The sequence below is a fragment of the Dipodascopsis tothii genome, assembly GCF_038497935.1.
Source record: "Dipodascopsis tothii strain CBS 759.85 unplaced genomic scaffold V1510scaffold_5, whole genome shotgun sequence".
NCBI lineage: Eukaryota > Fungi > Ascomycota > Lipomycetes > Lipomycetales > Lipomycetaceae > Neoaidaea > Neoaidaea tothii.
In genome coordinates this window covers 208,839-233,077 of record NW_027117989.1, presented here as the reverse complement: position 1 = coordinate 233,077, position 24,239 = coordinate 208,839, and the positions used below count along the sequence as shown (strand labels likewise).

Genomic DNA, 24,239 nt, shown 5'->3' with positions numbered 1-24,239 from the left:
GCTTGGGCCCTGACAGACGCCCGCCAGCCGCGAGTGCGCGGCGCACACTGCGGCTGCTGCCGTGCAGGCAGCGCGTGTCGCGCGACCTACGTCAGTGCGGCTCGCACGAGTGCGCCAGTGCGGCTCGCACGAGCGCCAGTGCGGCTCGGGCTCAGCCCGGCTCGGCCAGTCGCGCGGCGCCCACCGTCCACAGCGTCCGCAGTGGCGCAGTGCTTCAGCCGCAGAGCGTGCGGCTCGATGCCCCGTCTCGCGGAGCCGTGCGCGTGCGCCAGGCACGCGCCGCACGCGGTGCGGCGCTTACCCGGCTTTACACATATTACCCGGGCCCGCGCGGCCGCACCCCCCATGGCTTCCATGGCGGGCGAGTACTCGCTCCAGGGTACGTAGCGCGCGGGCGCGCTGACGCAGGCGTGATGCGCTTCCTGCAGTCCGAGTGGCAGAAGAACGAGCGCGACCGGATGCAGTGGGAGATCGAGCGCGCGGAGATGAAGGTAGGGCCCGCGCGGGCGTGCTGACGCAGACGCGGATCGCCAAGCTCGAGGGCGAGCGGCGGGGCAACGAGATGCTGATGGAGTCGCTCGCGCGGCGGGTGCGCATGCTCGAGCGCGCGCTCGAGGAGGAGCGCGGGGTGGCCAGCACCGGCGAGGAGGAGCCCCCGCGCGCGGCGCCGGCGCCGGCGGCGGCGGCCGCGTCCGAGATCGAGCAGGCGCGCGCGCGCTCGCGGCAGTACATGGACAAGTGCCTGCAGGAGGTGTCGTACCTGCTGGCGGCGTCGCGCGGGCTGGGCGCGGTCGGCGACGAGAGCGGCGCGCGGCGCGCGGCGGCGTCGCCGGCGCGCGGCCCGCGCCGCGACGCGCGCGAGCCCGTTGTGACGACGTGCGCGGTCGACGCCGACGCGTGGGACTACGAGGACGGCCCCGGCGAGGGCGTGGTAGTGCAGGAGCCTTAGCTAATAGATTCGTCGCCGTACAGGACGCGGTCGACATGCTCGAGCGGAAGGTCCCAGACGCCGTCGGACGAGCGCCAGAGCAGCGCCGGGTCGCGCGTGACCACGGCGAACTGGTCGACCACCGTCTGCGGCCGGTCGAGCCCGGGCGTGAGCACCTCGACGTTGTAGCTTGCCAGCGCCACGTACGTGTACACGACGGCCATCACCAGCAGCGACGGCACGGCCAGCGCCCACCACCGCGACGGATAGTAGTAGATGTGCGCGGCGTGCAGCGCCCACGCCGGCAGCAGCGCCCACATGACGTACACGAGGAACGCGAACGTGGCCGAGACGTACAGCGCAAAGCCAAAGTACTCGCGCGCGGGCGGCACCGCGTCGCCGCCGACGGTCACGTCCGAGGCCTTGGCCAGCTGGTCGCCCTTGGGGATGTCTGTGTCGGTCTCGCTCGCGGACTGGAACCCGTACGCGGACCCGGTCGGCGTGCTGGCGCCCGTCCACGGCGACCGGCGCCCGGACGTGAACAGCGACGAGAACGAATTCGAGATCGGGAGCGGCTGCGGTCAGCGCGCCCGCCAGCGACTTACCGTCGGCGGGTGGTTGTAGAACGGCGGCTCGAAGCGCATCAGGTTGTTGTTGAGCGCCTCGAGATCCGTGCACGACGACGTCGCGCGCGGCCGCCGCTTGAGCGACTCCGACGACCGGCTCCGGGGCTTGTCCATGGTTGCGGGCCCGGTGCGGTTGCGGGCCCACGTGATGGCGCTCGGGCGTCACGTGCACTATCACGTGCTGCACTGCCTATCCTGCGTGGCCGCGCAGGATCGTCCGCAATGGACTCCCCAGACGCCCGGCCCGAGCAGACGCGCCCGGTCAGCGACGGCGGCACGGCCCGCGTGGAGGCCGCCATGGCGCTGCTGGCGCTGGGCGAGCCGCCGGCGGCAGACGCGGCGGCGCCCGCAGCGGGAGCGGCCGCAGACAAGGACGAGGGAACAACGCCAATGGCAGCGACGGCGGCGGTAGCGGCGGCGACGGCGACGGCGGCAGACATGGATGGCGCGGATGGCGTGGACGGTGCGGCAACGACGACGACGGCGGCGGACGGCACGACGGCGGCAGCGGGCGACCGTGCGGCTCGTGCGGCGCAGGAGCTGGCTGCGCCCCGCACTGCGCCGCACGCGGCGGTGCCCGCGGGTGATGCGGCTCATGCGGCGCATGCGGGTGACGCGGCTCATGCGGGTGACGCGGCTCAGACGCCCGCCGCCTCCGGCCTCGCCGCCCTCGCCGAGGCCGCTGCCGCCGAGCCCGCGGCTGATCCGGTCCCGGCCGCCGTTGCAGCCCTCTCCATGGCACCCACTCCGACTTCCGTTTCCCCGGCGGCCCTGGCGGCCACTCCTTCTCCGGTCGTGGCCGCGGCTCCGACCCCGGCCCCGGCCCCGGCCCCGGTCCCGGCCGCCCCGTTCAAGATCAAGACCGTTGTCTGGACAGACATGTACGACCAGCAGCGGTCCTCGCCGATTATCATGCAGAACGAGAACGGCCCCTGTCCGCTGGTCGCGCTCGTCAACACGCTCGTGCTCTCGGCGCCGCCCGGCGCCGACCCGCCGCTCGTTCGCGCACTCACCGACCGCAGCGAGATCTCGTCCGACCGCCTGCTCGAGCAGCTCGCCGACATGGTCCTCGCGACCAGCGGCGCCACGGACGACGTCGAGCGCGTCCTCTCGCTCCTGCCCAGCCTACACACCGGGCTCAACATCAATCCGCGGTTCGACGGCATCTTCGAGGAATCGTCCGAGCTCGCGCTCTTCCGGGTCTTCTCGGTCGACATCGTCCACGGCTGGCTGTCGGACCCCGACGACAAGTACGTGCACGCGGCCGTCATGGCCGCGGAGTCGTACGAGGGCGCCCAGAGCGTGCTTGTCGAGGCCCAGGAGCTCAGCGCCAAGGCCGCCGCGCCGCTCGGCCTGCCCGCGGACGAGCTCCGCGTCATCGAGCGCGCCGGCATCATCTCGCACTTTCTGGCGTCGACGGCCACGCAGCTCACGCCCGCCGGGCTCACCTTCCTGGCCGACCTGCTCTCGCCCGGCGGTCTGGCCGTGCTCTTCCGCAACGACCACTTCTCGACCATCTACAAGCACCCCGACTCGGGCCAGCTCTTCATGCTCGTGACCGACGCCGGCTTCCTGACGCACAAGCATGCCGTCTGGGAGTCGCTCAGCGACGTGTCCGGCTCGCGGTCCGAGTTCTTCAGCGGCGCGTTTGTGCCAGTCGGCATCGCCGCCCTCGACGACAAGCGCCCGCCGCCGCCGTCCGCGGCCAGCGACGACTACGCGCTGGCCGTGCAGATGCAGATGCGCGAGGACGAGCGGCTGGCGCTCGAGCAGCAGCGCCGGTACGAGCGCAACGCCGAGGCGCGGCGCGCGCAGCCCGCGGCACGGCCCGCGGCGAGGCCGGCGCCGGCGCCAGCGGCCGCGCGCGCGCGCAAGGCGCGGCCAGCCGATCCGGCGCGGCCCGCGTCGGCCGGCCGCGCCCGCCGCGACAAGGACAAGTGTGTTGTCATGTAGTGCATACATTCTGCTAGCCCTCGAGCTCGAGCCCGCTCTTGATGACGCTGATCATGGCGCTCGTCTGCAGGACCTCGCTGCCGCCCGAGCCGAGCCGGTACTCGACGTCGGCCAGGCCATCGAGCCATGCGATGCGCGTCGCCGGGCGGACCTCGATGCGCTCGATCTCCTCGGCCAGGCTGGCGAGGATGTCGGCCAGCGCGAGACCCTTGCCCTGCTTGATGCGGCTGACGGTGCGCACGGCCGTGCCCCATTCGTCGGTCATGATCGAGTCCAGCAGCGTCTTGATATCGGCCGGGTCCGGGTTGCCGACGCACTCAAACACGTCGCGGTCCGAGATCTCGGTGCCGTCGGGCGCGGCCGTGTGGCACGCCTGCAGCACGTTGAGCGCGCGCCGCATGTCGCCCTTGGCCAGGTCCAGCAGCGCGTCCAGCGCCGGCCGCGAGATGCGCACGCCCTCTGCCTCGATGACGTGGTCCACGCGGCCGCGGATCGCCTCGGTCGCGATGGGCGAGAACCGGAACCGCGTGCACCGCGACAAGATCGCGGGCGTCAGCTTGTGCGTGTAGTTGGCCAGGATGCAGAACCGCGTGTGAGTCGTGTACCGCTCCATGATCCGGCGGAGCGCGTTCTGCGCCGCGTTTGTCATCGCGTCCGCCTCGTCCAGCACGACTAGCTTGAACCCGTCCATGAACATCTGCCGGGTCGACGCGAACGTCTTGATCTGGTCGCGTACCACGTCGATGCCGCGGTCGTCAGACGCGTTCAGCTCCAGCACCATGTTGCGGTAGTTGGTCCCGTACAGCTCCCGGGCCACCGCCAGAATGGTTGACGTCTTGCCGGTGCCGGGCGGGCCATAGAACAGCAGATGCGGCAGCCGATTCGAGCTGATGAATTTGCGGATCGTCGCAATGATGCCCTCGTGGCCGGCGACGTCGTCCAGCGTGGTGGGCCGGTACTTTTCGACCCTGCCGTCAGCGCGCCCGCATCGCGTCCTACCAGGGCAAGATGTCCTTGTCGTCGCCGGCGGCCTTGCCTTTGCCGGCCTGGGGCTCGATGTCCATGGCGTCCATTGTGTGTCGTGGAGGGCGCGTTGCCTAGCGTGAAGTGGTGGTCGACACGCCGCACGACATGCGGCGCGAACCGCACTTGGTCCCGCTGCGCGCGTCATTTTCAGTTGCGGCCATACCCTGAAGATCACACAGTTCCCCGTCCGATCAACACCAGTTAAGCTTCAGTGGGCTCACTTAGTACTGCGGTGGGAGACCACGCTGGAATCGTGAGTGCTGCAATTTTTTGCTCCGTAGGGCGTCGTGCCGGACTCGCCGCGGCAGCTCTGCCCAGAGCGCCTGCTCTTGGGGCACCAGCAAGTGTCTTTTAGACTTGTAGCCTAGACGCCGCGGCATATCCAGTTCTGCTACGGGGGTCTCATAGAGACAGGCGCGGCGGCCACTTACAAAGGAACACAGCTGTAGACTGCGGTAGGTGTACTCTAGCACGCGTGTGTCTTACAGTTGCGGCCATACCCTGAAGAAAGCACAGTTCCCCGTCCGATCAACACCAGTTAACCTTCAGTGGGCCTGCTTAGTACTGCGGTGGGAGACCACGCTGGAATCGCAGGTGCTGCAATTTTTGTTGCGCTCACGTTTGGTGTATGCTGCATGTCTGCGCATGTTTGTTGCATGCCTTTGCATGTTTGCTGCATGTTCGTGCATGTTTGTTGCATAAACCCAGGTCACATGCGTCACCGCTCGGGACCGCGCAGAACGCTATATGACTCACTTCCGCAGGCTGTTGCGGGCTCTGACGGCACTCCGTCGCGACAAGCAGCGTGCGCGACGGCCGCAGAGCCGCTGCCGAACACGCGTTGTGGCTGTGGTGGCGCTGTGGCTGAGCCCTTGCCCGCAGACAAGTCCCAACGAATTGAGGAATTTTTTTTCACAAAGACCAGAACGAAATGTCAGGAAACAGCGCGCTGCCGTCGCTGGCCTCGGACGCGGTGCTCAAGGCGTCCGAGCCGGTGCCCGAGTCGGCGGTGGAGGTCTCGGGAATTGACTTCAACGCGAGCAAAGACATCTCGGTGAAGAGTCTGGTGCAGGGCATGCGCAACATGGGCTTCCAGGCCACGGCGGTCGGCACGGCGTGCGAGATCATCGACGAGATGCGGGCGTGGCGCGGCAAGGCCAAGGACGACGAGGGTAACGAGACCGAGGAGGAGGTGCGCACGACGGTGTTCCTGGGCTACACGTCCAACCTGATCTCGTCCGGGCTGCGGAGCACGCTCAAGTACCTCGTGCAGCACAAGCACGTCTCGGCGATCGTGACGACGGCGGGCGGCGTCGAGGAGGACCTGATCAAGTGTCTGGCGCCGACATATCTCGGGGACTTCGCGCTGGGCGGCGCCAAGCTGCGCGAGCAGGGCATGAACCGGATCGGCAACCTGCTGGTGCCGAACGACAACTACTGCCGGTTCGAGGAGTGGATCGTGCCGATCTTCGACACGATGCTGGCCGAGCAGGAGGCCGACGCCGAGCTCGTGTGGACGCCGTCCAAGGTCATCGCGCGGCTCGGCAAGGAGATCGGCAACGAGGACTCGGTGCTGTACTGGGCGTGGAAGAACGACATCCCGGTGTATTGCCCGGCGCTCACCGACGGCTCGATCGGCGACATGCTCTTTTTCCACACGTTCAAGGCGTCGCCGCTGCAGCTCAAGATCGACATCGTGGGCGACATCCGCCGGATCAACTCCATGTCGATGGCCGCCCAGCGCGCCGGCATGATCATCCTCGGCGGCGGCCTGATCAAGCACCACATCGCCAACGCGTGCCTGATGCGCAACGGCGCCGACTACGCCGTCTACATCAACACCGCACAGGAGTTCGACGGCAGCGACGCCGGCGCCCGCCCGGACGAGGCCGTGTCCTGGGGCAAGATCAAGTCCGACGCCAAGAGCGTCAAGGTCTACGCCGAGGCTACGGTGGTATTCCCCATGATTGTCGCGGCCACGTTCGCGGCCTAGTGCCCAAAGGCGTCCATTACAACTAAATATACACCCAAACCTGCTTGCTTCTATAACACCGGCAAAATACAACGTACATGAGGAGCGACATAACCAAACAAAATCTTACACTAGTCGTACAGATGCTACACGCCGCGCTCGTTGCTCTCGCGGCTGCTGAATGTCCGCGGCAGGTTGAACATATCACTGCCCATGAGCGAGCTCAGACGAGGCAGCACCGGCTGGGGCGGCTCGTCGCGGAGCTCGCTGCGGCCGTGCTCGTACTGCCCGCGGAGCATTGGCGGCGCGTGGCTCGGTGCGGGCGCGTGGCCGTGCGGGTAGTAGTAGTCGCCACTGGCGTAGGGGGGGTACGCGGGCTGGCTGAGATGGCCGGGGAGATGGGCCGGGACCGGCCGCGGCGCCGCGTAGACATGCGCGACGCCGGGGACCGGCGACGACGCCACGTTGCTGTAGTACTGCTGCGGCGACACCGGGGCCGGCGGCCGGTCGACGTAGTGCGGCGACGGGTGCCGGGGGGCCGGCGACGTTGTTGACAGCGGCCGGTGGACGTCCATTGGAGGCGCCCAGTCCATGGGGCGGTGGTGCTGCGGCTGATGCTGCGGCTGGTGCTGCGGCTGGTGCTGCGGCTGGTGTTGCGGCTGGTGCTGCGGCTGGTGCTGCGGCTGATGCTGAGGCTGGTGTTGAGACTGATGCTGAGGCTGGTGCTGCTGGTGCTGGTGCTGCGAGTGCGGTAGCACGTGCTGCGGCATACTATGCGAGTTGTGGCGCGGCAACGCCGGCGGCGGCGTCGGCTGCGGCGCAGGCACGTGCACCGACGCCCGCGGCGCCGGCGGCGTGTACGCCTTGGGCGGCGCCGGGTCGTCGTCGTTGTTGAGCAGGTTCAGGATGCTCGACGTCCGCGCCGGTGCCTTCGGCTGCAACACCGGTTTCTGGTACGGCGTCGTCGGCGACGACAACGCCGGGCCGCGGCCACCGTTCTTGGGCGTCGATGGCACTTCCGGTGGCGGCAGGATCGACCGCGATCGCGAGGCCGCGTCCTCCATAAAGAAGCCCAGTCGGGGGCCACGCGAGCTTTCGTGCTGCAGTGGCGGTAGCTGCGGCGTAGGCGCGGCCATTTGGGCCGGACCTGGCGGCTGCGACGTCGGCTGCGGCAGCAGCGCCGGCGTCTTGGGCTTCTTCTTGGTGGCGTGGGCGTGGGAGTGGGCATGGGCCTGAGCTTGCGCTTGCGCTTGAGCCTGAGCCTGAGCCTGCGCCTGCGCCTGCGCCTGAGCCTGAGCCTGAGCCTGAGCCTGAGCTTGAGCCTGGGCCTGGGCTTGAGCCTGGGCTTGCGCCTGCGCCTGCGCCTGCTGCGCCTGCTGTTGCTGTTTCTGCATCGCCATCATCTGCTTCTGCTGCATCTGCATCTGCTGGTACTGCGCCTGCGCCATCTGCTGCTGCTGCTGCATTTGCTGCTGCTGAATGTGTAGCTGCTGCTGCTGGTAGTACCGATTCTGCTCCTGCTCCATCTCGTAGCGTTCCTCCTCCTCGGTCTTGTACTTCGTCGGAGCGGCCTCGAAACGCTTCTTGCTACCGGCAGCCGCTGGCGGCGCCGGTGTCGTCTGACCGGCCGAGATGTTGCGGTCGGCCTCGTCGACGACACGGTCCCAGCCGAACTTGGCCGCGTTGCGCGTGTAGTAGTTCTTGACCATCGTTGTCGACTTGGCCTTGAGGTGCTTCGAGACCTCGTCCCACTGGCTGCCGTACGATGCCAGCAGCTTCGGGAAAAGGTCCATCTCGTGTACGCTCCAGTAAGACGAGATCAGGTTGTGCTTCCGCGCAGACCCGGGTAGATCCTTATCAGCCTCGGGCGCGAGCGTCGGGTTGGCCGCCGCCGCCGAGAGGTACTCGAGCGGCGACGAGTCGGTCATGTCGACGTCCGAGTTGCTGCGGAGGAGCGGAACAGGCACCTGCTCAGGCTCGGCCAGCGGCAGCGCCGCTGCGCGCGGCAGAGGCGACGCGCTGTCGTGTTCGGGCGGCGCGCCGCCAAAGAGACCTGCCAGGGCCGAGATTGCGTCGACCTCGCGGTCCTTGAGGTCGACGCCAGGACCGGGCACCAGGTCTGGTTCCGCCGCCGGTGCTGCCGCCGGCACGACCACTGGCATGGCCGGTGGCATGGTCGATGGCATGGCCGATGGCATGGCCGATGGTATGGCCGATGGCACGACCGATGGCACGATCGATGGCACAGCCGACGGCATAGGCACCGGCATCGGTTCTGCCTTGGCTATCGGCACCGGCTCCGGCTCGAGCGCAAACTGCGGTGGCGTGTCCGCCGGCGTACCGGACGCGGACTTGCCCTTGCTGCGCTTGGCGCCAGTCTTGGGCTTCTTCTTGGCTTGCTCGACGACTGCCTCGTCCTCCGCGGTACCAAACGTCGGCGCGGCCGCCCTGCGCGGCCGGCCCGACGCGCCCAGCTCGAGCAGCGAAGCGGCCTCCTCGGTGGGCTTGTCCGCAGCCGCGTCGTCCGTCGCAACGTCGTCATCGTCGGCCTCGGCGCTCGGCACAATCAGCGCGGTCTCCTTCTTGCGTGTCGTCGTCGTGCGAGCCTTCTTGCGGCCCTTGCGCGAGCCCGTGTTGCGCCGCGACCGCGAAAACGCCATCGCCTTGTAGTCGACGGTCTTCTTGGTGCGGTAATAGTGCAGCACGCACTCCTCGCTCGAGCGCGCGTACTCCATGTGCTTGGCGATCATGCCAAACTGCTTCGGGTACAGCTTGTAGCCCTCGCAGAACAGCTTGTGCTCGTCGACGTTGAAGACATCGACACCGTCCGTAGACAGCCGTCGGAACGGAATCGACTTGTCGACGACGATGTTGTTTGTGTCCACAAACAGCGCCGCGCGTTCGACCGGGTCGATGATCATATCCGGGATCTTGGCCGACGTCAGCTTGGCCCGGTTCTTCGGGTCGCGGGAGTCCTCCCACTCGAGCGTGGCCAGGACCTCCATGAACTCGGCCTCGCTGCGAACCGAGTCGGCGTTGTGGCCGCCGGAGCGGCCGCTGCGCCGGGTAAAGAGCGTGCCGTCGTCGGACGCGCCTCGCGCGTGCCCGTCGCCGTCGTCCTTGGACGCTGCAGCGTCCTGCGCGTCGAACTCCTTGTCGAGCAGTTTGCACTTGTCGACCCACGCCGTGTGCAGCTCCTTGTACTGCCGCTGCAGCGCTAGGCCCCGCTCGTACACCTCGCGCTTGTGCTTCTTGAGGTGGTTCAGGATCAGCGGCTTCATCACCCGGTTGTGCTTGTCGATGTTGGCCCGGTAGAACGGGTACGCGCCCATGGTCTTGATCGGCTTCTCGGGCACGTACTTGCGCGCGCGCCACGCCGCCGAGTCGCCCGTCGCCCGCAGGTAGTTGGTCCGCAGGATCTTCTCGGGAAGCTTGGCCTGCGCCGCGCGCGCGTCCTCCTTGACCTGCTCCTCGTCCTTGACGACCACTTCCGCCGGCGCGCCCAGCTCCGGCCGCTTCTTGAGCAGCGTCGTGGCCTCCGCCGTCAGCGCGGGCGCCGCCGGAGGCGGCGAGGGCGAGGGCGGCGGCGTGGCGATCGGTCGCGCCATCAGCGCGTACTGCTCCTCCTTGGCCGCCTGCACCTTGCGCAGCTTGGCCTCCACCGTTTCAATCTGGGCGTCTAGGTCTCGCATCTGGGAAGTCACGTCTGCGGCGTTAAGACCATCCTCGTCCTCGTCGTCTGCGTCCTTCATGGGCACGTCGCGGTATTCATGCGTCGTGGCTGCCGCGGCCGGAACAACGGCGGCGGGGGCCAGAGCGGCTGCCGCCGCCAGAACAGGGGCTGGTTCCACTGTCCTGGACTCCGAGGGGGAAGGTTCCGCCACCGCGCCCGCCAAAGTTCTTTCTTCCTTGGTCTCGGCCGGATCGTCAACGCGTTGCGTTTCAGACGCGACCGACGTGTCCACGTCCATGGGTTCGGACTCGCTGGGCTCGAGCACGGGTGACGCCTTGGGCGAGTCCGCTGGCGTATCTGTGTCCATCGGCTCGGCGACGGCCGATGCTTGGCCGCTCAGGGGCTCGCCAGCCTCCGCGGGGGGGACGTCCACCGCCGCTGGCTCCGCTGCCGGAGCGACGGCCGGCGCGGCAGCGACCGGGCGGACGCCGGTCTGTTCGGCTTGTTCGGCCACGCGAGCAGGTTCGGACGCTGGTTCCGGTTCCAGGGGGGCGGATGCGATCGCCTCGGATGCATCCGTGGGCAAGTCCGCAGCCGCGACTACCTGCTCAGCCACCTTGGGGGACGCCAGGGAAGCCTCCAGAGTGAGCTGCGGCTCGGCGGTGGCAGCCGCGGTGGACTCGGGGACCACAGCGGCTGCCGAAGACGGGACGGACTGCGCTGGAGCCGTACCAGGCGATCGCACGGTCTCAGAGGCGCCGTCCGTCGTCACTGCCTCGGACGCCGTCGCTTCCGTAGTTGGCGAGGACTCCGGAACGCTCGCCACGATCGGGGCTGGCACAGGGACCGACTCGGACGCGGGCTTGGCCACAGATTCGATCGTCGGCAGGACGACTGTCTCTGCAGACTCAGAGTCCGCATTTGGGACCGAAACTTGTACCGTCACCGGCTTGGTCTCGGCTATCTGCGGCTCTGTGCTCAGGGCAGCGGCCGCCGACGCCGGCTCGACCGCGCTCTTGGCTCCCGACGGTTCCGCCGGTAGCGATGTCTCCACGTGACCCTCTTTCGGCTCGTCCTTCGGACGAACGTCTGGGTGCGGCGAGGACACCCGCGATGCAGTCTGGCCCCGCTCCTCGGGTTTGCTGTCGGCCGACCGAGACGTCTCATGATGCAGAGGATGAGATCCGTCGCGCGGCGAGTTGCGTGCGGTGGCATGCGTGTGTGATGCTGACGACACCCGTCTGTCGCGGTCGGTGGACCACTCGCGGTAGTCAGTCGAGTTCGAGCGCTCTTTGTCAGGAACGTATCGGGACGACACACGGTCGCGGTCACGGTCGCGGTCGCGGTCCCGCTCACGTAGTTCGCGCTCCTTAGTATCGGAGCGGTGCCGGCTGTCGCGGTCGCGGTCATGGTCCTTGTCGCGATCACGCTCGCGATCACGATCGCGCTCACGGTCACGGTCCCAGTCGCGGTACCGCCGGTCGCGGTCGTACGGGCGGTCGTAATCGCGGCTGTAGTCCCAGTCGCGGTCGCGGTCGCGGTCGGCCCAGTAACTGCGGTCGCGGTCGCGGTCTCGATCTCGGTCGCGGTCTCGGTCTCGGTCACGATCATAGTAGTCGCGGTCGCGGTCGCGGTCGCGTTCCCGGTCTCGGTCGTAGTAGTCACGGTCGCGGTCGTAGTAGTCGCGGTCACGGTGGTCACGGTCGCGGTCGTAGTAATCGCGGTCGCGGTCGGCCCGGTCGGTTCGTTCCCAACTCGGACGGCGGTATTCGCGGTCGCGGTCGCGGTCGCGGTAGCGGTCGCGGTCGCGGTCTCGGTCTCGGTCGCGGTCACGGTCTCTGTCGCGGTCGCGGTCGCGATCCCAGCGCTCTGTGTACCGGTACTCGCCTGGCCGCTCGCGGTCGCCGCGGAACGGCGAAGCCGTCTCGCGGTCGCGGTCCCAGTCGTCGTGGTCTCGGCGCTTTTCCCAGCCGGCTGCAGCCGTATGCGATCGGCTGGCTGTCGGCGGGTGCGGTCGCGACCAGCTGCCGCCCGACCCGGCCGCGTACGTGGCCAGACCGCCGCGAGGGCCAGCTGGCGCCTCTGCGGGGTGTCGGACGGACCCGGCCGCAGCGCCGCCCTGGCTGTGGTGGGACGACGTTGAGCCGATCGACGACTGGCGCGACTGTGCCTGCGGTGCCGAAGAAGACTGCGCCGGCGGCGTTGCCGACGATCTTCTGGACGGCGAGGGAGGCATTGTGCTCAGCGCTGCGGGCACCTGTTCATCAGCAGTGCTCTCCTGGCAGCGGGTGCACGGCAGCGGCGGCCGCTGAGTAGACGAGCGACGGTGGCGGACAGCTAGGCGGGCCATCCGCCGGCAGCGTGCCCGCTCGCCAGCCGCCGCTGTTCGAAGCGCCATCGGCTTGTTCTCGCTACTTACATTCCTCTGCGCCGGCAATTCTCTCTCGACAGGGTCACTCTGGGGGGCCGTGCTAGTCGATGTGCGTGTTTGGAGTCCTCAGCGGCCCTGGTGCGTGCGCTGGCGTGCTGGGGTCGTTTGCTGCTGGAGGCAGAAGAATTTCTATCAAACATGGATGATGAGATCCACGGCAAATATGCGAAAAACTGCGCAGGTGCGAGAAATTTGACCCGGGTAACTATCGAGCAGGGTAAGACAAGCCGCTGGCCGGGTAAGCATAGATGCGGCCGGGTAAATATAACCGCCGCTCCCGGCTAGCGCGCACCAAACAACGGGGTGCAGGCGCACGCAGGAGTGCAGCGCGCCCTGCACGTACGCGGTAAGTGCGGCGGGCAGCGCGGCGACGCACAGACGGCCAAGACCGATGCGGAACACGCCGGACCAGCGCAGCGGTGCGTTGCCGCGGCAACGGATCTGAGCTCACGAGCGATATCTTTATTGTACAGCATTCTTCTAAGGTATTTTGAGCTGCGGCCGGCAGCGCCGGCCGGCGAGTGTCCGGTGCTGCCCGCGCAACTAGGCCTTGCGGGAGCGGGTCTTGGGCGTAGCCACGCCGGTGGCGGCCGCGCGCGAGCGGGTGTTGTACTTCTTGGGCTTCTCGTTGCCACTCGAGTCGCTGAGGTCGCCGACGACCGTGTCCTTGAGCGGCTTGGCGTTGAAGACAGCCTTGGCCGCGCGCTTGGCAGCGGAGGCCTTCTTGCCGCGCTTGTGGTAAACGTTGATGTAGAACGCGATGAAGAGGAACAGGTACGACGTCAGCAGACCGCAGCCGTACACGGCCGCGAACTCCTCGCCCGCGCAGCGGCCGTAGTGCGGGATCGCCGGCCGGTACGTCGACACAAAGTAGTTGTACGACGCAAAGTAGACGAAGCCCAGGTCGATGATGAACTGGCTGATCTGGAGCCGGGTGACCCACTCCTTCCACCACACGCGGATGCCGCGCGACGACAGAAAGTAGTACCAGTACATGACCACGTGCACAAGCAGGTTCAGGCAGATAACAACCCAGGACTGCGGTCAGCGGGCCCGCGCACGCACTTACGACCGAGGTCCGTCCGAGCAGCTGGCTGTAGCACAGCGCGGCGGTCGCGCCGTGGTGGTAGCAGTGCAGGAACGTCAACGGCTTCTTCTTGAGGACGAGGAAGACCGTGTCGAGGAGCTCGACCTGAACGGTTAGTACGTCACGTGACAGCGCGCCAGCCCCGAACAGCATCGGTCGGGGCAAAAATTTCACATGCATATTTGGTCAGGTAGTTGAGCTGGTCGTTAGCACTGCGTCGGGAGGGCCGTTTGGCCGCGGGCCGGCCACCAGCGCGGCGGCGCAGCGACCCATCGCACTGGGCGGGGCAGCTGCTTGGCGGGCCGTGCCCGGACGCGGGGCTCGGCTTGCCCCGCGTTCCAGGGCGCCGGGTCACCGTCGGTGGCCGCGCCGCGCGGCCTGCGCGTACTTACGTAGTAAAGCACGACAATCGGCTGCGTCCACGCGCCGTCGTGGCAGATGGCGTAGAACAGGCCGTGGCGGTAGATGATAGGCAGCAGCTGCTCGACAAACAGCACCAGCAGCAGGCCAGAGAAGAACGTGAGCCCGACGTTGTGCAGCTGAAAGAGCAGGTTGAGCTTCTTCGGCGTCAGCGGGCGCATGAGCTCGCGGCCGCCGAGGATGACAACGTAGTACAGAGTGATGGTCACCACCACCGGCGTCAGCGTCGACAGCGGCAGCCGGCCCTGCACAAACACAAACGTGTCCGGGTCCCAGTGCAGCACCGTGCGGCAGACATGTGCAAACACGTCCCAGACGTAGATGCCAAATGGCCGGTCGACTGACGGCACGGTCACGCGCAGAAACGCCGGCAGGTAGTCATTGATGGGCAGGTCCGCGCCCGCGAGTTTAGCTGCCATTGCGAAAACTGCGGTCAGCACAGCGCAGTCTCGCGCACCGCGCGCGCCCGGCTCACCTAGACAATTAACCAGACAGAAACCACCGGGGACGCAGCAGAGGGCTGGATTATAACAGAGAGGAGACAAGAGGGACGGGCTAAAATATGTGAAAAAAACTCTCGATAGGCCTAGTACAACAAAGAGCCCAAACAGGTGCCCGTCATTTACGGGCGCCATCGCCGCCTGCACGACGCTACGCCGGCCCCGACCACCGGCGCCGCTGGCGCGGCCGCCCGCCCCGCGCGGCGCGTCCCAGCCAACATCGAAAGGGCTATCACACCCGGCCGCCGTCACGCGCCGGCGCCGCCGGACAGGCCGCCGCGCGCCCACGCGTTGCCGTGGCAACCGTTTACCCGGCTGTCACGCCGCCTGCCAATCTCCGCTACGGGCCCTGCACGCGGCTCGCGCTGGGCGGCTTGAGCCGTCAGCCGCGCTAGCCGGTTTGGCCTGTTGTGTGGATGTTGTGTGGCGTGCGTCCGCCGCGCGGCGTGTTCGCCGCGGGCACGGCCACGCGCGGCGCTGAGTCGCCTGTGCATCTGCACGGCGGCTGACCTGCACGCGCCCTGGCTCCACCAGCCCGGGCCACCCCAGCCGCGATCCACGGTCGCGGATTCCATCAGGACTGCTTGCGTTTTCCAGGGCTGCCGGCCACCCGCGCGCGCCGGCAGGTCCGGCGGGTCCGGCGGGCCCGCGCGGGCCAGCGATTTCGATCGCCTGGCCGGGCCTGCAGGACCTGCCGCACAGAGTATCCGCTGTCGGTGTCTGCACCGCGCTGCCGGTCATAGTGTGAACGCTAGACACACTAGATTTGCGTGGAACATTGGCCAGCACACCTGGCCGGCTCCTCGCCCGCAACCCGATCGAGCCGCACCAATAATTTGCCGGCCCGCTAGTGCCTGGGCGGTCGACGCCGATACAGAATGTGCCGAGACTACGGCAGGCACTACGCCGCACCCGTGAGAGGCGTCTAGATCGCGTGCGGGCGCGCGTCGCGGGTGCAGCGGGTGTTCCTCCGCGGTGGATGCGCGCAGGCTCGCGCCGTGCGGTCCGCTGCGAGACACTCGCCTGTCCGGCCGCGGCGCGGTCTGCAGCTGCAGGCTGCCCGCGTCAACGGCCCGCCAGCGCGTCGCAGCCACCCCAGCCACTGCGGCGCGGACGCCGACGATAACATCACGTGATGTCACGTGCGCCGAACAGAGCTCCCGGCCGCTTACCCGGGGCGTTACCCTCCCCCAATTGCTCGCCTGCCATTCGCCAGCCGTGTTTTTTTTGCTGCTGAGCCGATTCGCCGGCGTCAGGGCGCAGAGCAAAACGAAAAAGAAAAAAGTATCACCAATTTTCTTCCATCCTTCTATCCACCGAACCCATCCACCATCTATCAGCATGTCTTTGTTGCGATCTTCGTTTGTCCGGGCCGGCCGTGTTGCCGTCGCCCGGCCGATGGTGCGGTCGGCCGCCGTCGCGCCCGTGTGCGCGTTCCAGGCCATCCGCAAGTACTCGGACCACCACGAGGAGACCTTTGAGGAGTTCACTGCCAGGTAGGTTGGCGGACGCAATTGCCGGACGGAGCCGTCGGGCGGCGGACGCGCGGGGCGGGGCCGGCGGGCGCGCCCGCGGGCGCTCCCGGCGTCGCCCCCGGCCGGTTTTCGGGTGCTTCCGGCGTGGAGCTGCGCTGACGTCCAGATTCGAGAAGGAGTTCGAGGGCGCCTACGACTCGTTCGAGGTGCAGCGCATCCTGACCAACTGCTTCTCGTACGACCTGGTGCCCGCGCCGTCGGTGATCGAGAAGGCGCTCGAGGCCGCTCGCCGCACGAACGACTTCGCCACGGCCGTCCGCGTGTTCGAGGCCCTCAAGCTCAAGGTGCCCAAGCCGTCGCAGTACCAGGCCTACCTGGAAGAGCTCAAGGACATCCGGGAAGCCCTCGGCGTGCCGCTCAAGGAGGAGCTGTTCCCCTAAGCGCCTACAATTCATATCCTGTTGGAATAAAGAAAATTAACCTGTCCTGCCACGCGTGCTATGTACAGTTTATGCTTTGCCGTAGACTTGCCGGCCGCCGCTAGAGTGTCTCGAGGACGTGCAGCACGTTGACCTGGTGCTCCTGCAGCAGCCGCCGGACCTTGTCGAGCTCAGCGACGGCGGTCGACGGCTGCGCGGTGCCGTCGTCGCCGTCCGCGGCTGCCGCGCCGGCGTGGCGCCGCGCACACTCGCGCACGTAGGGAATCACGGCGATCACGAGTGCCAGGAACTGACCGGCCAGGTCGAGCCGCGCGCGATTGACCGACAGCTGCAGCTCGCGCTGCTTCTGGGCCTGCGCCTGCCGCGGCGGCTTCTGCAGATTGGCCGGAAACCGCTTGGAGAAATTGTTGAGCAGCCCGGCGCCGACGCCGGTGTGGGCGCCCTCGCCGTTGACGGGCGTGCCGGCGCGCGAGCCGGCGCCGCTGCTGCCGCCCGATGCGGCGCCGTTCTGGGCGATCGACGCCGCGACCGCGTTGGTCACCTGCGCAACCCGGCCGTTCATGACCCGGAGGAACTCCTGCAGGTACGCGACGACGTCGAGGCTGAGCTGGGGGAGCACGACGATCAGCGTCATGTAGCGCTCGACGTTTTTGAGCAGTAGCGCGCCCGACGGCGTCAGCCGAAATGTGTCCTGGTCGATCGAGAGATGCGTGCGCGGCGCGTCGGTAGCGGGCGTGCGGGCGGGTGACGCGCTGGGGGGCGACGCGCGTGACGAGCCGGAGCTCGAGCGCGAGCCAGCGGCCGAGCCGGCCGCGGAGCCATTGGCCGACCCGGCGGCCGACCCGTTCGCCGAGCCTGCACCCGACCCGTTCGCCGAGCCCGCACCCGACCCGTTTGCCGAGCCCGCACCCGACCCGCCACCCGGTCGGCCCTGCGCCACATCCTCCACCGGCGCCGCCTGCAGGTCCACGGCCCTGCGCCACTCGTCCGGGTCACGTGTCGCTGACGACAGCAGCGTGTTCAGCGTTATCTGCAGGCTTTCCGGCAGCGTCGCCGGCTTGCTCCACGTGTCGTGCTCGATCGCGGCAATCTGCGTCTGCAGTCGCTCCTCATGGAAGTGGAACACGCTCTGCTTGACTTGTCGGAACACGGTGCCCTGGAGCTCGGTCCCGAACCGGCCTGTGATGGCCTCGCACTCGGCCAGGAAGATCCGGCTGATGCCGTAGTATGCCAGAAACGAGTTCATGTCCATCGTCGTGTTCTGGTCCTTGCGCACGTTGAGCACGCGCACCATGCGGCCCTGGGTTACGTCCGTGGCCGTGCGGATCAGGTCCGAAATGTCCAGTACGACGTCGAGCTCGTCCATCTTGGACGTCACGTCCAGCAGCAGCTTCTGCTGCGTCGACAGCCGCCGCAGCAGCTCCGAGATCGATGTGAAGATGTCCACGACCATTGTCTGGAACTCCTGCGGACTCATGGCCCGCAGCATCTTGGCGAGCGCGATCGATTTCTCCGCCGTGCTCGTCGTGTTGGACGTCGACGTCGACGTGCTGCGGTTCGACCGCCCGGTGGCCGTCGACGACACGCTCGCGCCGTCGTCCATGGTCGCCGGCAGCTGCGCCTTGATGAAGTTCTTGACCTCGCGCATGACTGCGTCCCGGTAGCCCTGGATCGCGCCATTGATGTTGCCGGAACGCACGAGCAGCCGGAAACACGCTTCGACGTCTACGCGCAGCCCGTCCGCGACAACGGCGTAGTCTGTGTTGGTCGCCACCGTGGCTGGACCGCCGCCGGCCGTCAGCTTGGCCTTGGACGTTGCAAACGTCTGCGTCAGCCGGCTGAGGGTCTCGTGGCTGGGCACGGCCTGCACGTGCCGCCGGAGGTCTCCGATCAGTAGGCCCACGAGCTGGCCCTGGAAGTCCTTGCCGATGCGCGTGCGCAGAGCGGCCGCCTGGTCCGTCACGGCCGCCATGCCGGGCACGAGCTTGAGGTCCAGCAGCGGGTACGGCCACGAGTGGCCGTCGGCCGACCGGCCGTCGACAATGTCGCCGACGGCGCCCAGCTGCGCCAGACACGCCTCCAGCTCGCCCTGCCGCCAGAGCGCGTCCGCCTTGTTCATTTCGGTCATGGCCGTCTCCATCTGCACGACGCCTTGGCGGACTTTGAGCACATTGTCTCGCCGCCGCCTGAGCCGCACGATTTCCAGGCCGACCTCGGCCTGCTCCTTGTCCACGCGCTGCAGGTCCTCGCGCAGGCCCTTGATGCGACCGACTGCGTCCCGGGTTTCCGTGTGCAGGTTGCGCAGGTCCGTGAGCGCCGTGAAAAACGAGGACGACGCTTTGGAGATCTCGTCGATCAGGTGCAGCTCCACCGTGTCCAGATACCACGACAGTTTCTCCTGCAGCATCGCGTTCGACGCAAACGGCTTGCGCGCGCTGCCCGGCTCGGACTCGCCCGTGGCCGGATACGAGAAGGAGAGGTCGGCGCGCTCGGAAACGACGTCGAAAACGCGCGGATTCTCCAGCTTGAAGCCGGGGTCAAAGTAGACCTGGGGTACGGTCGACAGCGGCGGCAGCGCCGGCGCCGGCGCCGGCGTCGGAGTGCGCCGCTCGCTGACCGCTGACCGCCGCGACGAACCGGACGACGAGCCGGACGTCTGCCGGTGCATGGCCTCGGCTGCCGGCGAAGCGCGCCGGCCTGGGATGTACCGCAACAGTGAATTCTCGGCCTCGGTCTGTGCCGGCGACGGCAGCGACGGTGCCGGCGTCACGCGCGCCGCCGGCGGCGGGAACGTGGCCAGCGAGTCAGCCCGCTGGGGCAGTCGCTTCTGCTGCGGCGTGCGGTCGTCGTCGTCTTCTTCGCCGACGCTGCGCAGATGCACGTACTTTCCGTACTCGTCCGACACCTGGCTGATGTAGTCGGCGAAGTCCGACGGTTGGACGATGTCCAGGTTCGGCAGGGCCACGGGCGCAATCTCGCGGGTGCCTGGGACCCTGGTGTACTGCGCGGCCGTGGCTGGCGAGTTGAGAATGTTGGCGATTGCGTTCGTGCCCATGCCAGACGTGTAGATGCCGGTCGCCGTGATCTCGTTGCGCATCGACGTGATTGACGAGACTCCGGACGAGGTCGAGGCCCGTCGCAGGTCAGCCAGTGGGCCGCCGGGCAGGCCGCCGGGCGACATGGGGAACGCGCCGCCGGGCGTCTGCGGCGAAACGACGTCTTCGTACGACGCTGCCGACGCCGGCGACTCGCTCGGTGACGGCCCGGGGAGCGCGGGCGTGCCGGTCGGCCCGGTGGAGACATTGGCGTTGTCTGCGGCGTCGCCGGGCGCCGTCGCCGGCGGCGGCGGTGGCTCGGCCAGCTCGGTCGCGAGCGGTGATCCGACCGTGCCATCGGCCGCGGCGGCTTCCGGGACCGCCGCCGGCGCATCCGCGTCGCGAGGGTCGACCCCGACCACGCGCGATCGGTCGTCGACGATGCCGAGGCCTGTGGACCCGATAGCCGTCGTTGCGGGGCCCGGTCCGGCCGCACCGCTGTCTTGTCCGGAGGCCATTGAAGTGCGCGCGTGCTTCAAACTGGGCAATTAGCATCGCCGGGGATAAGTTGGGGGACGCGTGTTCGCGCACGTACCTTGTCGCGCTCGCTGGCGGTCTCTGGCCGTCTGTGTCGTGGCCAGACGCGGTCTCTGCGGTTGCGGTGGTGGCAGGTTCCTTGCAGCACCGCGGCCGCGATATCAAGCCACTGTGGCGCACGTGGCGCCGCGTGATACGCGCCGCACGTCGTGCGACGCACCCCCTGACAACTGCGCATCCCGCAGCCCTTTTCCTAACAGGCGTTCGTGGTTTAGCGGTAAAATCCGTCGTTGCCATCGACGGGCCCCCGGTTCGACTCCGGGCGGACGCATTTTTGCTTCGCGCCTGCGACGCATACGTAGACAGGGCCCCAGATCGCTTCGTGCCTACGACCCCCCGGCGCGAGTCCGAGTAGAGGGTGCCTACCGGAGCGTGGAAGTTCTTCTACGGGCCTCTGACGGCGTGTCCATAGAGAACGGCTGCTCCGGGTTTCTGTCTGGGCCGATGTGGCGCGTGAGCCGCACGTAATGCGGCTCATCGTGGTGTTCTCTGGTGATATTTGCTGATCCCACCCCCGGGCTGTGCTGGGCCTGCCGCCGTCTGGCGGTGCTGAGGAAGCCGCGCCTCACCGCGCTGCCTCTTGGCGGAGTCGCCGCCGAGATGGCCAGGCTGCCGCGAGCCGCACGCTGTGCGGCGTGTAACCTGACCCCAGCCCAGTTACCCGGACGCCGAGGCGAGAAAATGCGCCGACCGCGGTCCCTGCCGGCATGTTCTCCAGCAACCGATCAACGGGCCGCGTGGTCGTGCTGGCGCTCGGTGCGATCGCCGGCGCCGGCTACGGCATCTCGCGGCTGCCGTACCAACTGGTGAGTGCCCCGGGGGCGCGCTGACCGCAGGTGCGTCGGCTGACGCCGGAAGAAGTCGAAGAGTACCACGCGCAATTCCGGGCCGAGGATCTCGCCAAGGGCCGCCAGCCGTCGGCCATGGCGGCCGAGGACGAGCAGCCGCGGCTGCGGCTGCGCATGTCCGAGACCAAGCCGCTGCGGCTCACAGACGAGGCCGTGGCGCTGGTCGAGCAGGTCAACCGTGAGCATCCCGAGCTGCAGACGCCCAAGGCCGAGGACCCGATGGCGACCGAGCAGAGCAAGGAGATACGCAAGCTGTACGAGCGCGAGTGGAAGTGGGGCCGCTAGATGAGTTCGGTGGCTGCGGCCGACGGCCGGTGTATATATTAATCTATCTGCCAAACTGAATGCCGCTGCTCGGGTTCCACACGTTGCTGCGACCCTGCGGCTCCTGCGGCGGCCGCGGCGGCCGCGGCGGGGCCTGGCCGGGCGCCGCCGGCGCCGGCGCCACGCTGAGCCGGCCAAAATCGCGCGTCAGGTCCATCTCAAGCTCGTGCGCCTCCATGCGCCGCGAATACACAAAGTCCTTGGCCTCGTCGCGCATGCGCGCGAGCGGCCCGGCAAAGTCGTTGTAGAACTTGCGGCCCTCGTCCAGATTGTTGACGAGCTCGGTGAACTTGAAGTAGGCCGTCTCGAGCTCCTGCAGCGCGTGCTCGCGCTCGGACTTGTCGCCGTCGCGGTGCACGACGGCCACAAAGGCCGCGTTGGCGACCTCGATGTCGGTCACGAGCTTCTGCTGCTGCTGCTCCTCGGCGTCGACACGGTCGCGCTCGGCGTCGTAGGCGCGCAGGCGCGCCTTGAAGATATCCTCGAACGCGGCGGCCTCGATCTTGCGGAGCGGGTCCTCGAGCTCGAGCCGCTCGGTCTCGGCCAGGACCGCGGGCTCGATCTCGTCGTCGTGCGACTTGGCGCGCAGGTCCTCGACGAACTTGCGCCGCCGGTACTCGGTGCGCGAGACCTCGTTCATGAGCTCACGCAGCGCGTCGACCTTGGCGCGTGCCTCCGGCCGCAAGCCCTCGAGGACGCTCTGCCTGGCGTCCTGCGGCAGGTACCGCTCGAGTTGGGCTGAGTCGGCGCCGAGCAGCGCGATCAGCCGCTCGTGCTCGGCGAACTTCGCCCGCACCTTGGCGTCCGAGTCCTCGGCCGCCTGCAGGATCTTGGCGTACTGGTCAAGCTGGCCGGCGAGGTCGCCGGCAGCCTCGGCCGACGGCGGCCGCGCCCAGTGGCTGGTGCCGTGCCGCAGCCGCAGCGCATCGTCCTCGCGGCGCTCGCCCTCGAGCACGTCTGCCGTCTCGCGGAACAGTGCGCGGTCGGCCGCGGCCAGCTTGGCCACGTCCGCGATCATCGCGTGCAGCCGGTCGGCGCCGCCCTGGGCGCGCACGGTCTCGGCCTGAGCTACCAGCTGCGCCGGCAGCCCCACCGGCTTCTCGAGCGCCTGCAGCGCGCTCGGCAGATTGAGCGTCTGCAGCACGTCGTGCAGCTGCACCGTCAGCACTTCCATGCTCGACACCAGCCCGGACACGAGCGTGTCCTTCCGGTCGACGTAGATGCTGGCCGCCTGGTGCGCCGCGAACGGCACCAGCTTGGCAAACAGCGGCGCGCCGTAGCCCGCGCCGGCGTGCAGCACGCGTGCCGCGTGCGCCACCTCGTCCGGCACGGCCGACGTCACCATCGACGCCTTCTTGAGCGGCGGCAGCGCCGACACCGCCGGCACCCGCTCGTTGTAGATCATGTCGTTGTCCTTGATCGCGCGCTTAAGGTCCGACTTGAGCTTCTCCTGCAGGCCCTTGAGGTCGTCCTGGACCGGCTGCGCGACGTACTTGCTGCTGACGGCGGCCTTGTTGGACGCCTCGAGCGCGGCCTCGAGCCGGCCAATCTCGTCGCCGAACTTGCCGATCGCCAGGCACTCGGACGCGGCCCGGTATTGCGCGGCCGCCTCGAAGTGGAACTTCTTGCAGGTGATGTGGTGGATCCATTCGGACCGGATCACCGGCGACCGGTACGCCGCGGTCAGCGTCTCGTCGTAGTACACCGAGACCTGGTGCGCCAGGCGCGCGATCAGCGAGTTCTTGAGGTTGTCCAGAATCGCCTTCTGCCAAAAGCACTCCTGCGACTGCGCCAGCATGAGCGCGATCAGCGTCTCCAGCGTCGGTCCCGCCAGCTCGTCCGGCGGGTGTGTGCGCATCTCGGGCACGACGTGGTCCTTCAGGTACAGAAACGCGCCCGACGCGTGCTGCCGTCAGCGCGCCCGGCCGACAACGTACCTGGAAATGCTGGCACGCGCGCTTGAGGCCCTCGGAGTTGGTCCGGTTCTCCTGGAAGCCCAGCTGCGAGTACATGGCGCCAATGTTGTAGAGCACGTTGGCGCGCTCAAACTGCACGTCCTTGTGCTTGACTGCACCCGACACGGTGTGCCCGAGCGTGCCCACCCATGTGAAGTTGACGCCGATCTGGGGTCAGCCTGGCCGCGGCCGCACTTACGTCTGCCGGAAACTTGGACGACATGAACGTCAGCTGCATGAAGTAGCGCACCAGCCGCTTGAGCGTGGCCACGTGAACGTCCTTGACGACGGCCGACTCGCGCAGCTTGTTGATTTCGTCGACATCGTCCTTGAACATGTCCGGGTGCTGGTCGTACGACACCTCGATCGAGTGCCGGATGGCGGTCGCGAGCTGGACCGGCTCGGTCGTGCGCAGAGGCACGGTCAGCATGTTGGACTGCAGAGCCATTGGGGCGCGGTGTGTGCTTATCGTGCGGCGCGTGCGGCGCGTGCGGCTCGTATCGTATGCGCCTCGTGCGGCTCAGTGTCCGTGCGGCTCGTGCGGCTCAGTGTCCGCTCGTCCGCTCTCCGCTCGCCACGCCTCTCTGGCCTGGCTGCGCAGCTGATTGTTGCTCTGCTGGTCTGCTGGTCTGCGCGCTCTGCTCGCGCCCTGCGGGCTCTTGCCGGCGCTTTGTAGTCGGCCAAAAGCCACCGTCGGCGGTCTCCGAACGGCGGCGTCAACGCAGCCCTGGCGGCGCGCTCGTCGACGACTAGTCTCTGGTGCCGTACGGCGTCCGGCCGTCTCTCACGGTCGTCTGCGGTCGCAAAAGCCCGTCGTCGTGGCTACCACGGCGGTCAAAGTGCGCGCTTGATAGGCCCTAGTCCCTGCCTGTTCGGCGCTTTCCGTCACGCGCGGCTCTGCGCGCTCTGAGGACCGTGCGTCTGTTGATCTCTTTCCAGCGGCTCCCGC

At 68.0% G+C, this 24,239-nt stretch overlaps 11 protein-coding genes and 1 non-coding gene across 12 annotated transcripts; 6 read left to right on the top strand and 6 right to left on the bottom strand.

The window, feature by feature from the left end:
* Positions 1-345: 345 nt before the first annotated feature.
* Positions 346-872, top strand: V1510DRAFT_428604 (Striatin; the record flags this gene model as incomplete). The annotated part of the gene is made up of 4 exons (XM_066935274.1): positions 346-379; positions 409-491; positions 521-825; positions 863-872. The coding sequence occupies 4 exons, from the start codon at positions 346-348 to the stop codon at positions 870-872; spliced, it is 432 nt and encodes a 143-aa protein (XP_066790717.1).
* Positions 873-945: 73 nt separating this feature from the next.
* On the bottom strand, positions 946-1,668 carry V1510DRAFT_428603 (PIG-P-domain-containing protein; the record flags this gene model as incomplete). The annotated part of the gene is made up of 2 exons (XM_066935273.1): positions 946-1,503; positions 1,534-1,668. 2 exons carry the CDS (start codon positions 1,666-1,668, stop codon positions 946-948), a joined length of 693 nt encoding a protein of 230 aa, XP_066790716.1.
* Positions 1,669-2,433: 765 nt separating this feature from the next.
* Positions 2,434-3,507, top strand: V1510DRAFT_361312 (uncharacterized protein; the record flags this gene model as incomplete). The annotated part of the gene is made up of 1 exon (XM_066931056.1): positions 2,434-3,507. The coding sequence occupies one exon, from the start codon at positions 2,434-2,436 to the stop codon at positions 3,505-3,507; it is 1,074 nt and encodes a 357-aa protein (XP_066790715.1).
* On the bottom strand, positions 3,482-4,649 carry V1510DRAFT_412046 (P-loop containing nucleoside triphosphate hydrolase protein). The gene is made up of 2 exons (XM_066933004.1): positions 4,507-4,649; positions 3,482-4,475 (listed from the first exon to the last, which is right to left on the bottom strand). The coding sequence occupies exons 1-2, from the start codon at positions 4,578-4,580 to the stop codon at positions 3,521-3,523; spliced, it is 1,029 nt and encodes a 342-aa protein (XP_066790714.1). The 5' UTR covers positions 4,581-4,649; the 3' UTR covers positions 3,482-3,520.
* Positions 4,650-5,348: 699 nt separating this feature from the next.
* On the top strand, positions 5,349-6,588 carry V1510DRAFT_290981 (Deoxyhypusine synthase). Its single transcript, XM_066930668.1, has one exon. It carries the CDS (start codon positions 5,465-5,467, stop codon positions 6,524-6,526), a length of 1,062 nt encoding a protein of 353 aa, XP_066790713.1. The 5' UTR covers positions 5,349-5,464; the 3' UTR covers positions 6,527-6,588.
* Positions 6,589-12,740, bottom strand: V1510DRAFT_290980 (uncharacterized protein). The gene is made up of 2 exons (XM_066930667.1): positions 12,598-12,740; positions 6,589-12,435 (listed from the first exon to the last, which is right to left on the bottom strand). The coding sequence occupies exon 2, from the start codon at positions 12,412-12,414 to the stop codon at positions 6,652-6,654; it is 5,763 nt and encodes a 1,920-aa protein (XP_066790712.1). The 5' UTR covers positions 12,415-12,435; positions 12,598-12,740; the 3' UTR covers positions 6,589-6,651.
* Positions 12,741-13,051: 311 nt separating this feature from the next.
* On the bottom strand, positions 13,052-14,668 carry V1510DRAFT_390331 (3-ketoacyl-CoA synthase/SUR4/fatty acid elongase). The gene is made up of 5 exons (XM_066931749.1): positions 14,592-14,668; positions 14,089-14,543; positions 13,875-13,895; positions 13,679-13,801; positions 13,052-13,647 (listed from the first exon to the last, which is right to left on the bottom strand). The coding sequence occupies exons 2-5, from the start codon at positions 14,533-14,535 to the stop codon at positions 13,153-13,155; spliced, it is 1,086 nt and encodes a 361-aa protein (XP_066790711.1). The 5' UTR covers positions 14,536-14,543; positions 14,592-14,668; the 3' UTR covers positions 13,052-13,152.
* Positions 14,669-15,808: 1,140 nt separating this feature from the next.
* V1510DRAFT_412037 (uncharacterized protein) lies at positions 15,809-16,583 on the top strand. The gene is made up of 2 exons (XM_066933003.1): positions 15,809-16,112; positions 16,258-16,583. Exons 1-2 carry the CDS (start codon positions 15,958-15,960, stop codon positions 16,529-16,531), a joined length of 429 nt encoding a protein of 142 aa, XP_066790710.1. The 5' UTR covers positions 15,809-15,957; the 3' UTR covers positions 16,532-16,583.
* A 48-nt stretch (positions 16,584-16,631) lies between these two features.
* On the bottom strand, positions 16,632-19,586 carry V1510DRAFT_361344 (uncharacterized protein; the record flags this gene model as incomplete). The annotated part of the gene is made up of 3 exons (XM_066931060.1): positions 16,632-16,889; positions 17,061-17,283; positions 17,446-19,586. The coding sequence occupies 3 exons, from the start codon at positions 19,584-19,586 to the stop codon at positions 16,632-16,634; spliced, it is 2,622 nt and encodes an 873-aa protein (XP_066790709.1).
* A 777-nt stretch (positions 19,587-20,363) lies between these two features.
* V1510DRAFT_t40 lies at positions 20,364-20,434 on the top strand. Its single transcript has one exon. It is a non-coding gene; the product is annotated as a tRNA-Gly (tRNA).
* A 415-nt stretch (positions 20,435-20,849) lies between these two features.
* V1510DRAFT_428596 (uncharacterized protein) lies at positions 20,850-21,356 on the top strand. Its single transcript, XM_066935272.1, has 2 exons — positions 20,850-20,969; positions 21,000-21,356. The coding sequence occupies exons 1-2, from the start codon at positions 20,871-20,873 to the stop codon at positions 21,294-21,296; spliced, it is 396 nt and encodes a 131-aa protein (XP_066790708.1). The 5' UTR covers positions 20,850-20,870; the 3' UTR covers positions 21,297-21,356.
* V1510DRAFT_290918 (BRO1-like domain-containing protein) lies at positions 21,318-23,942 on the bottom strand. Its single transcript, XM_066930666.1, has 3 exons — positions 23,490-23,942; positions 23,273-23,458; positions 21,318-23,241 (listed from the first exon to the last, which is right to left on the bottom strand). The coding sequence occupies exons 1-3, from the start codon at positions 23,736-23,738 to the stop codon at positions 21,340-21,342; spliced, it is 2,337 nt and encodes a 778-aa protein (XP_066790707.1). The 5' UTR covers positions 23,739-23,942; the 3' UTR covers positions 21,318-21,339.
* Between the last annotated feature and the right edge of the window lie 297 nt (positions 23,943-24,239).

Bases quoted from the DNA above. Each gene is read 5' to 3' on its own strand.
- V1510DRAFT_290981 (XM_066930668.1), top strand. From the start codon at position 5,465: ATGTCAGGAAACAGCGCGCTGCCGTCGCTGGCCTCGGACGCGGTGCTC.
- V1510DRAFT_412046 (XM_066933004.1), bottom strand. From the start codon at position 4,580: ATGGACGCCATGGACATCGAGCCCCAGGCCGGCAAAGGCAAGGCCGCC. The intron at 4,476-4,506 runs GTAGGACGCGAT...CGCTGACGGCAG, and splicing joins GACAAGGACATCTTGCCCTG to GGTCGAAAAGTACCGGCCCA.
- V1510DRAFT_290980 (XM_066930667.1), bottom strand. From the start codon at position 12,414: ATGCCTCCCTCGCCGTCCAGAAGATCGTCGGCAACGCCGCCGGCGCAG.
- V1510DRAFT_412037 (XM_066933003.1), top strand. From the start codon at position 15,958: ATGTCTTTGTTGCGATCTTCGTTTGTCCGGGCCGGCCGTGTTGCCGTC. The intron at 16,113-16,257 runs GTAGGTTGGCGG...GCTGACGTCCAG, and splicing joins TTTGAGGAGTTCACTGCCAG to ATTCGAGAAGGAGTTCGAGG.
- V1510DRAFT_290918 (XM_066930666.1), bottom strand. From the start codon at position 23,738: ATGGCTCTGCAGTCCAACATGCTGACCGTGCCTCTGCGCACGACCGAG. The intron at 23,459-23,489 runs GTAAGTGCGGCC...GGCTGACCCCAG, and splicing joins CGTCCAAGTTTCCGGCAGAC to ATCGGCGTCAACTTCACATG. The intron at 23,242-23,272 runs GTACGTTGTCGG...CGCTGACGGCAG, and splicing joins GCGCGTGCCAGCATTTCCAG to CACGCGTCGGGCGCGTTTCT.
- V1510DRAFT_390331 (XM_066931749.1), bottom strand. From the start codon at position 14,535: ATGGCAGCTAAACTCGCGGGCGCGGACCTGCCCATCAATGACTACCTG. The intron at 13,896-14,088 runs GTAAGTACGCGC...GCTAACGACCAG, and splicing joins CGATTGTCGTGCTTTACTAC to CTCAACTACCTGACCAAATA. The intron at 13,802-13,874 runs GCATGTGAAATT...CTAACCGTTCAG, and splicing joins TCAACTACCTGACCAAATAT to GTCGAGCTCCTCGACACGGT.
- V1510DRAFT_428596 (XM_066935272.1), top strand. From the start codon at position 20,871: ATGTTCTCCAGCAACCGATCAACGGGCCGCGTGGTCGTGCTGGCGCTC. The intron at 20,970-20,999 runs GTGAGTGCCCCG...CGCTGACCGCAG, and splicing joins CGCGGCTGCCGTACCAACTG to GTGCGTCGGCTGACGCCGGA.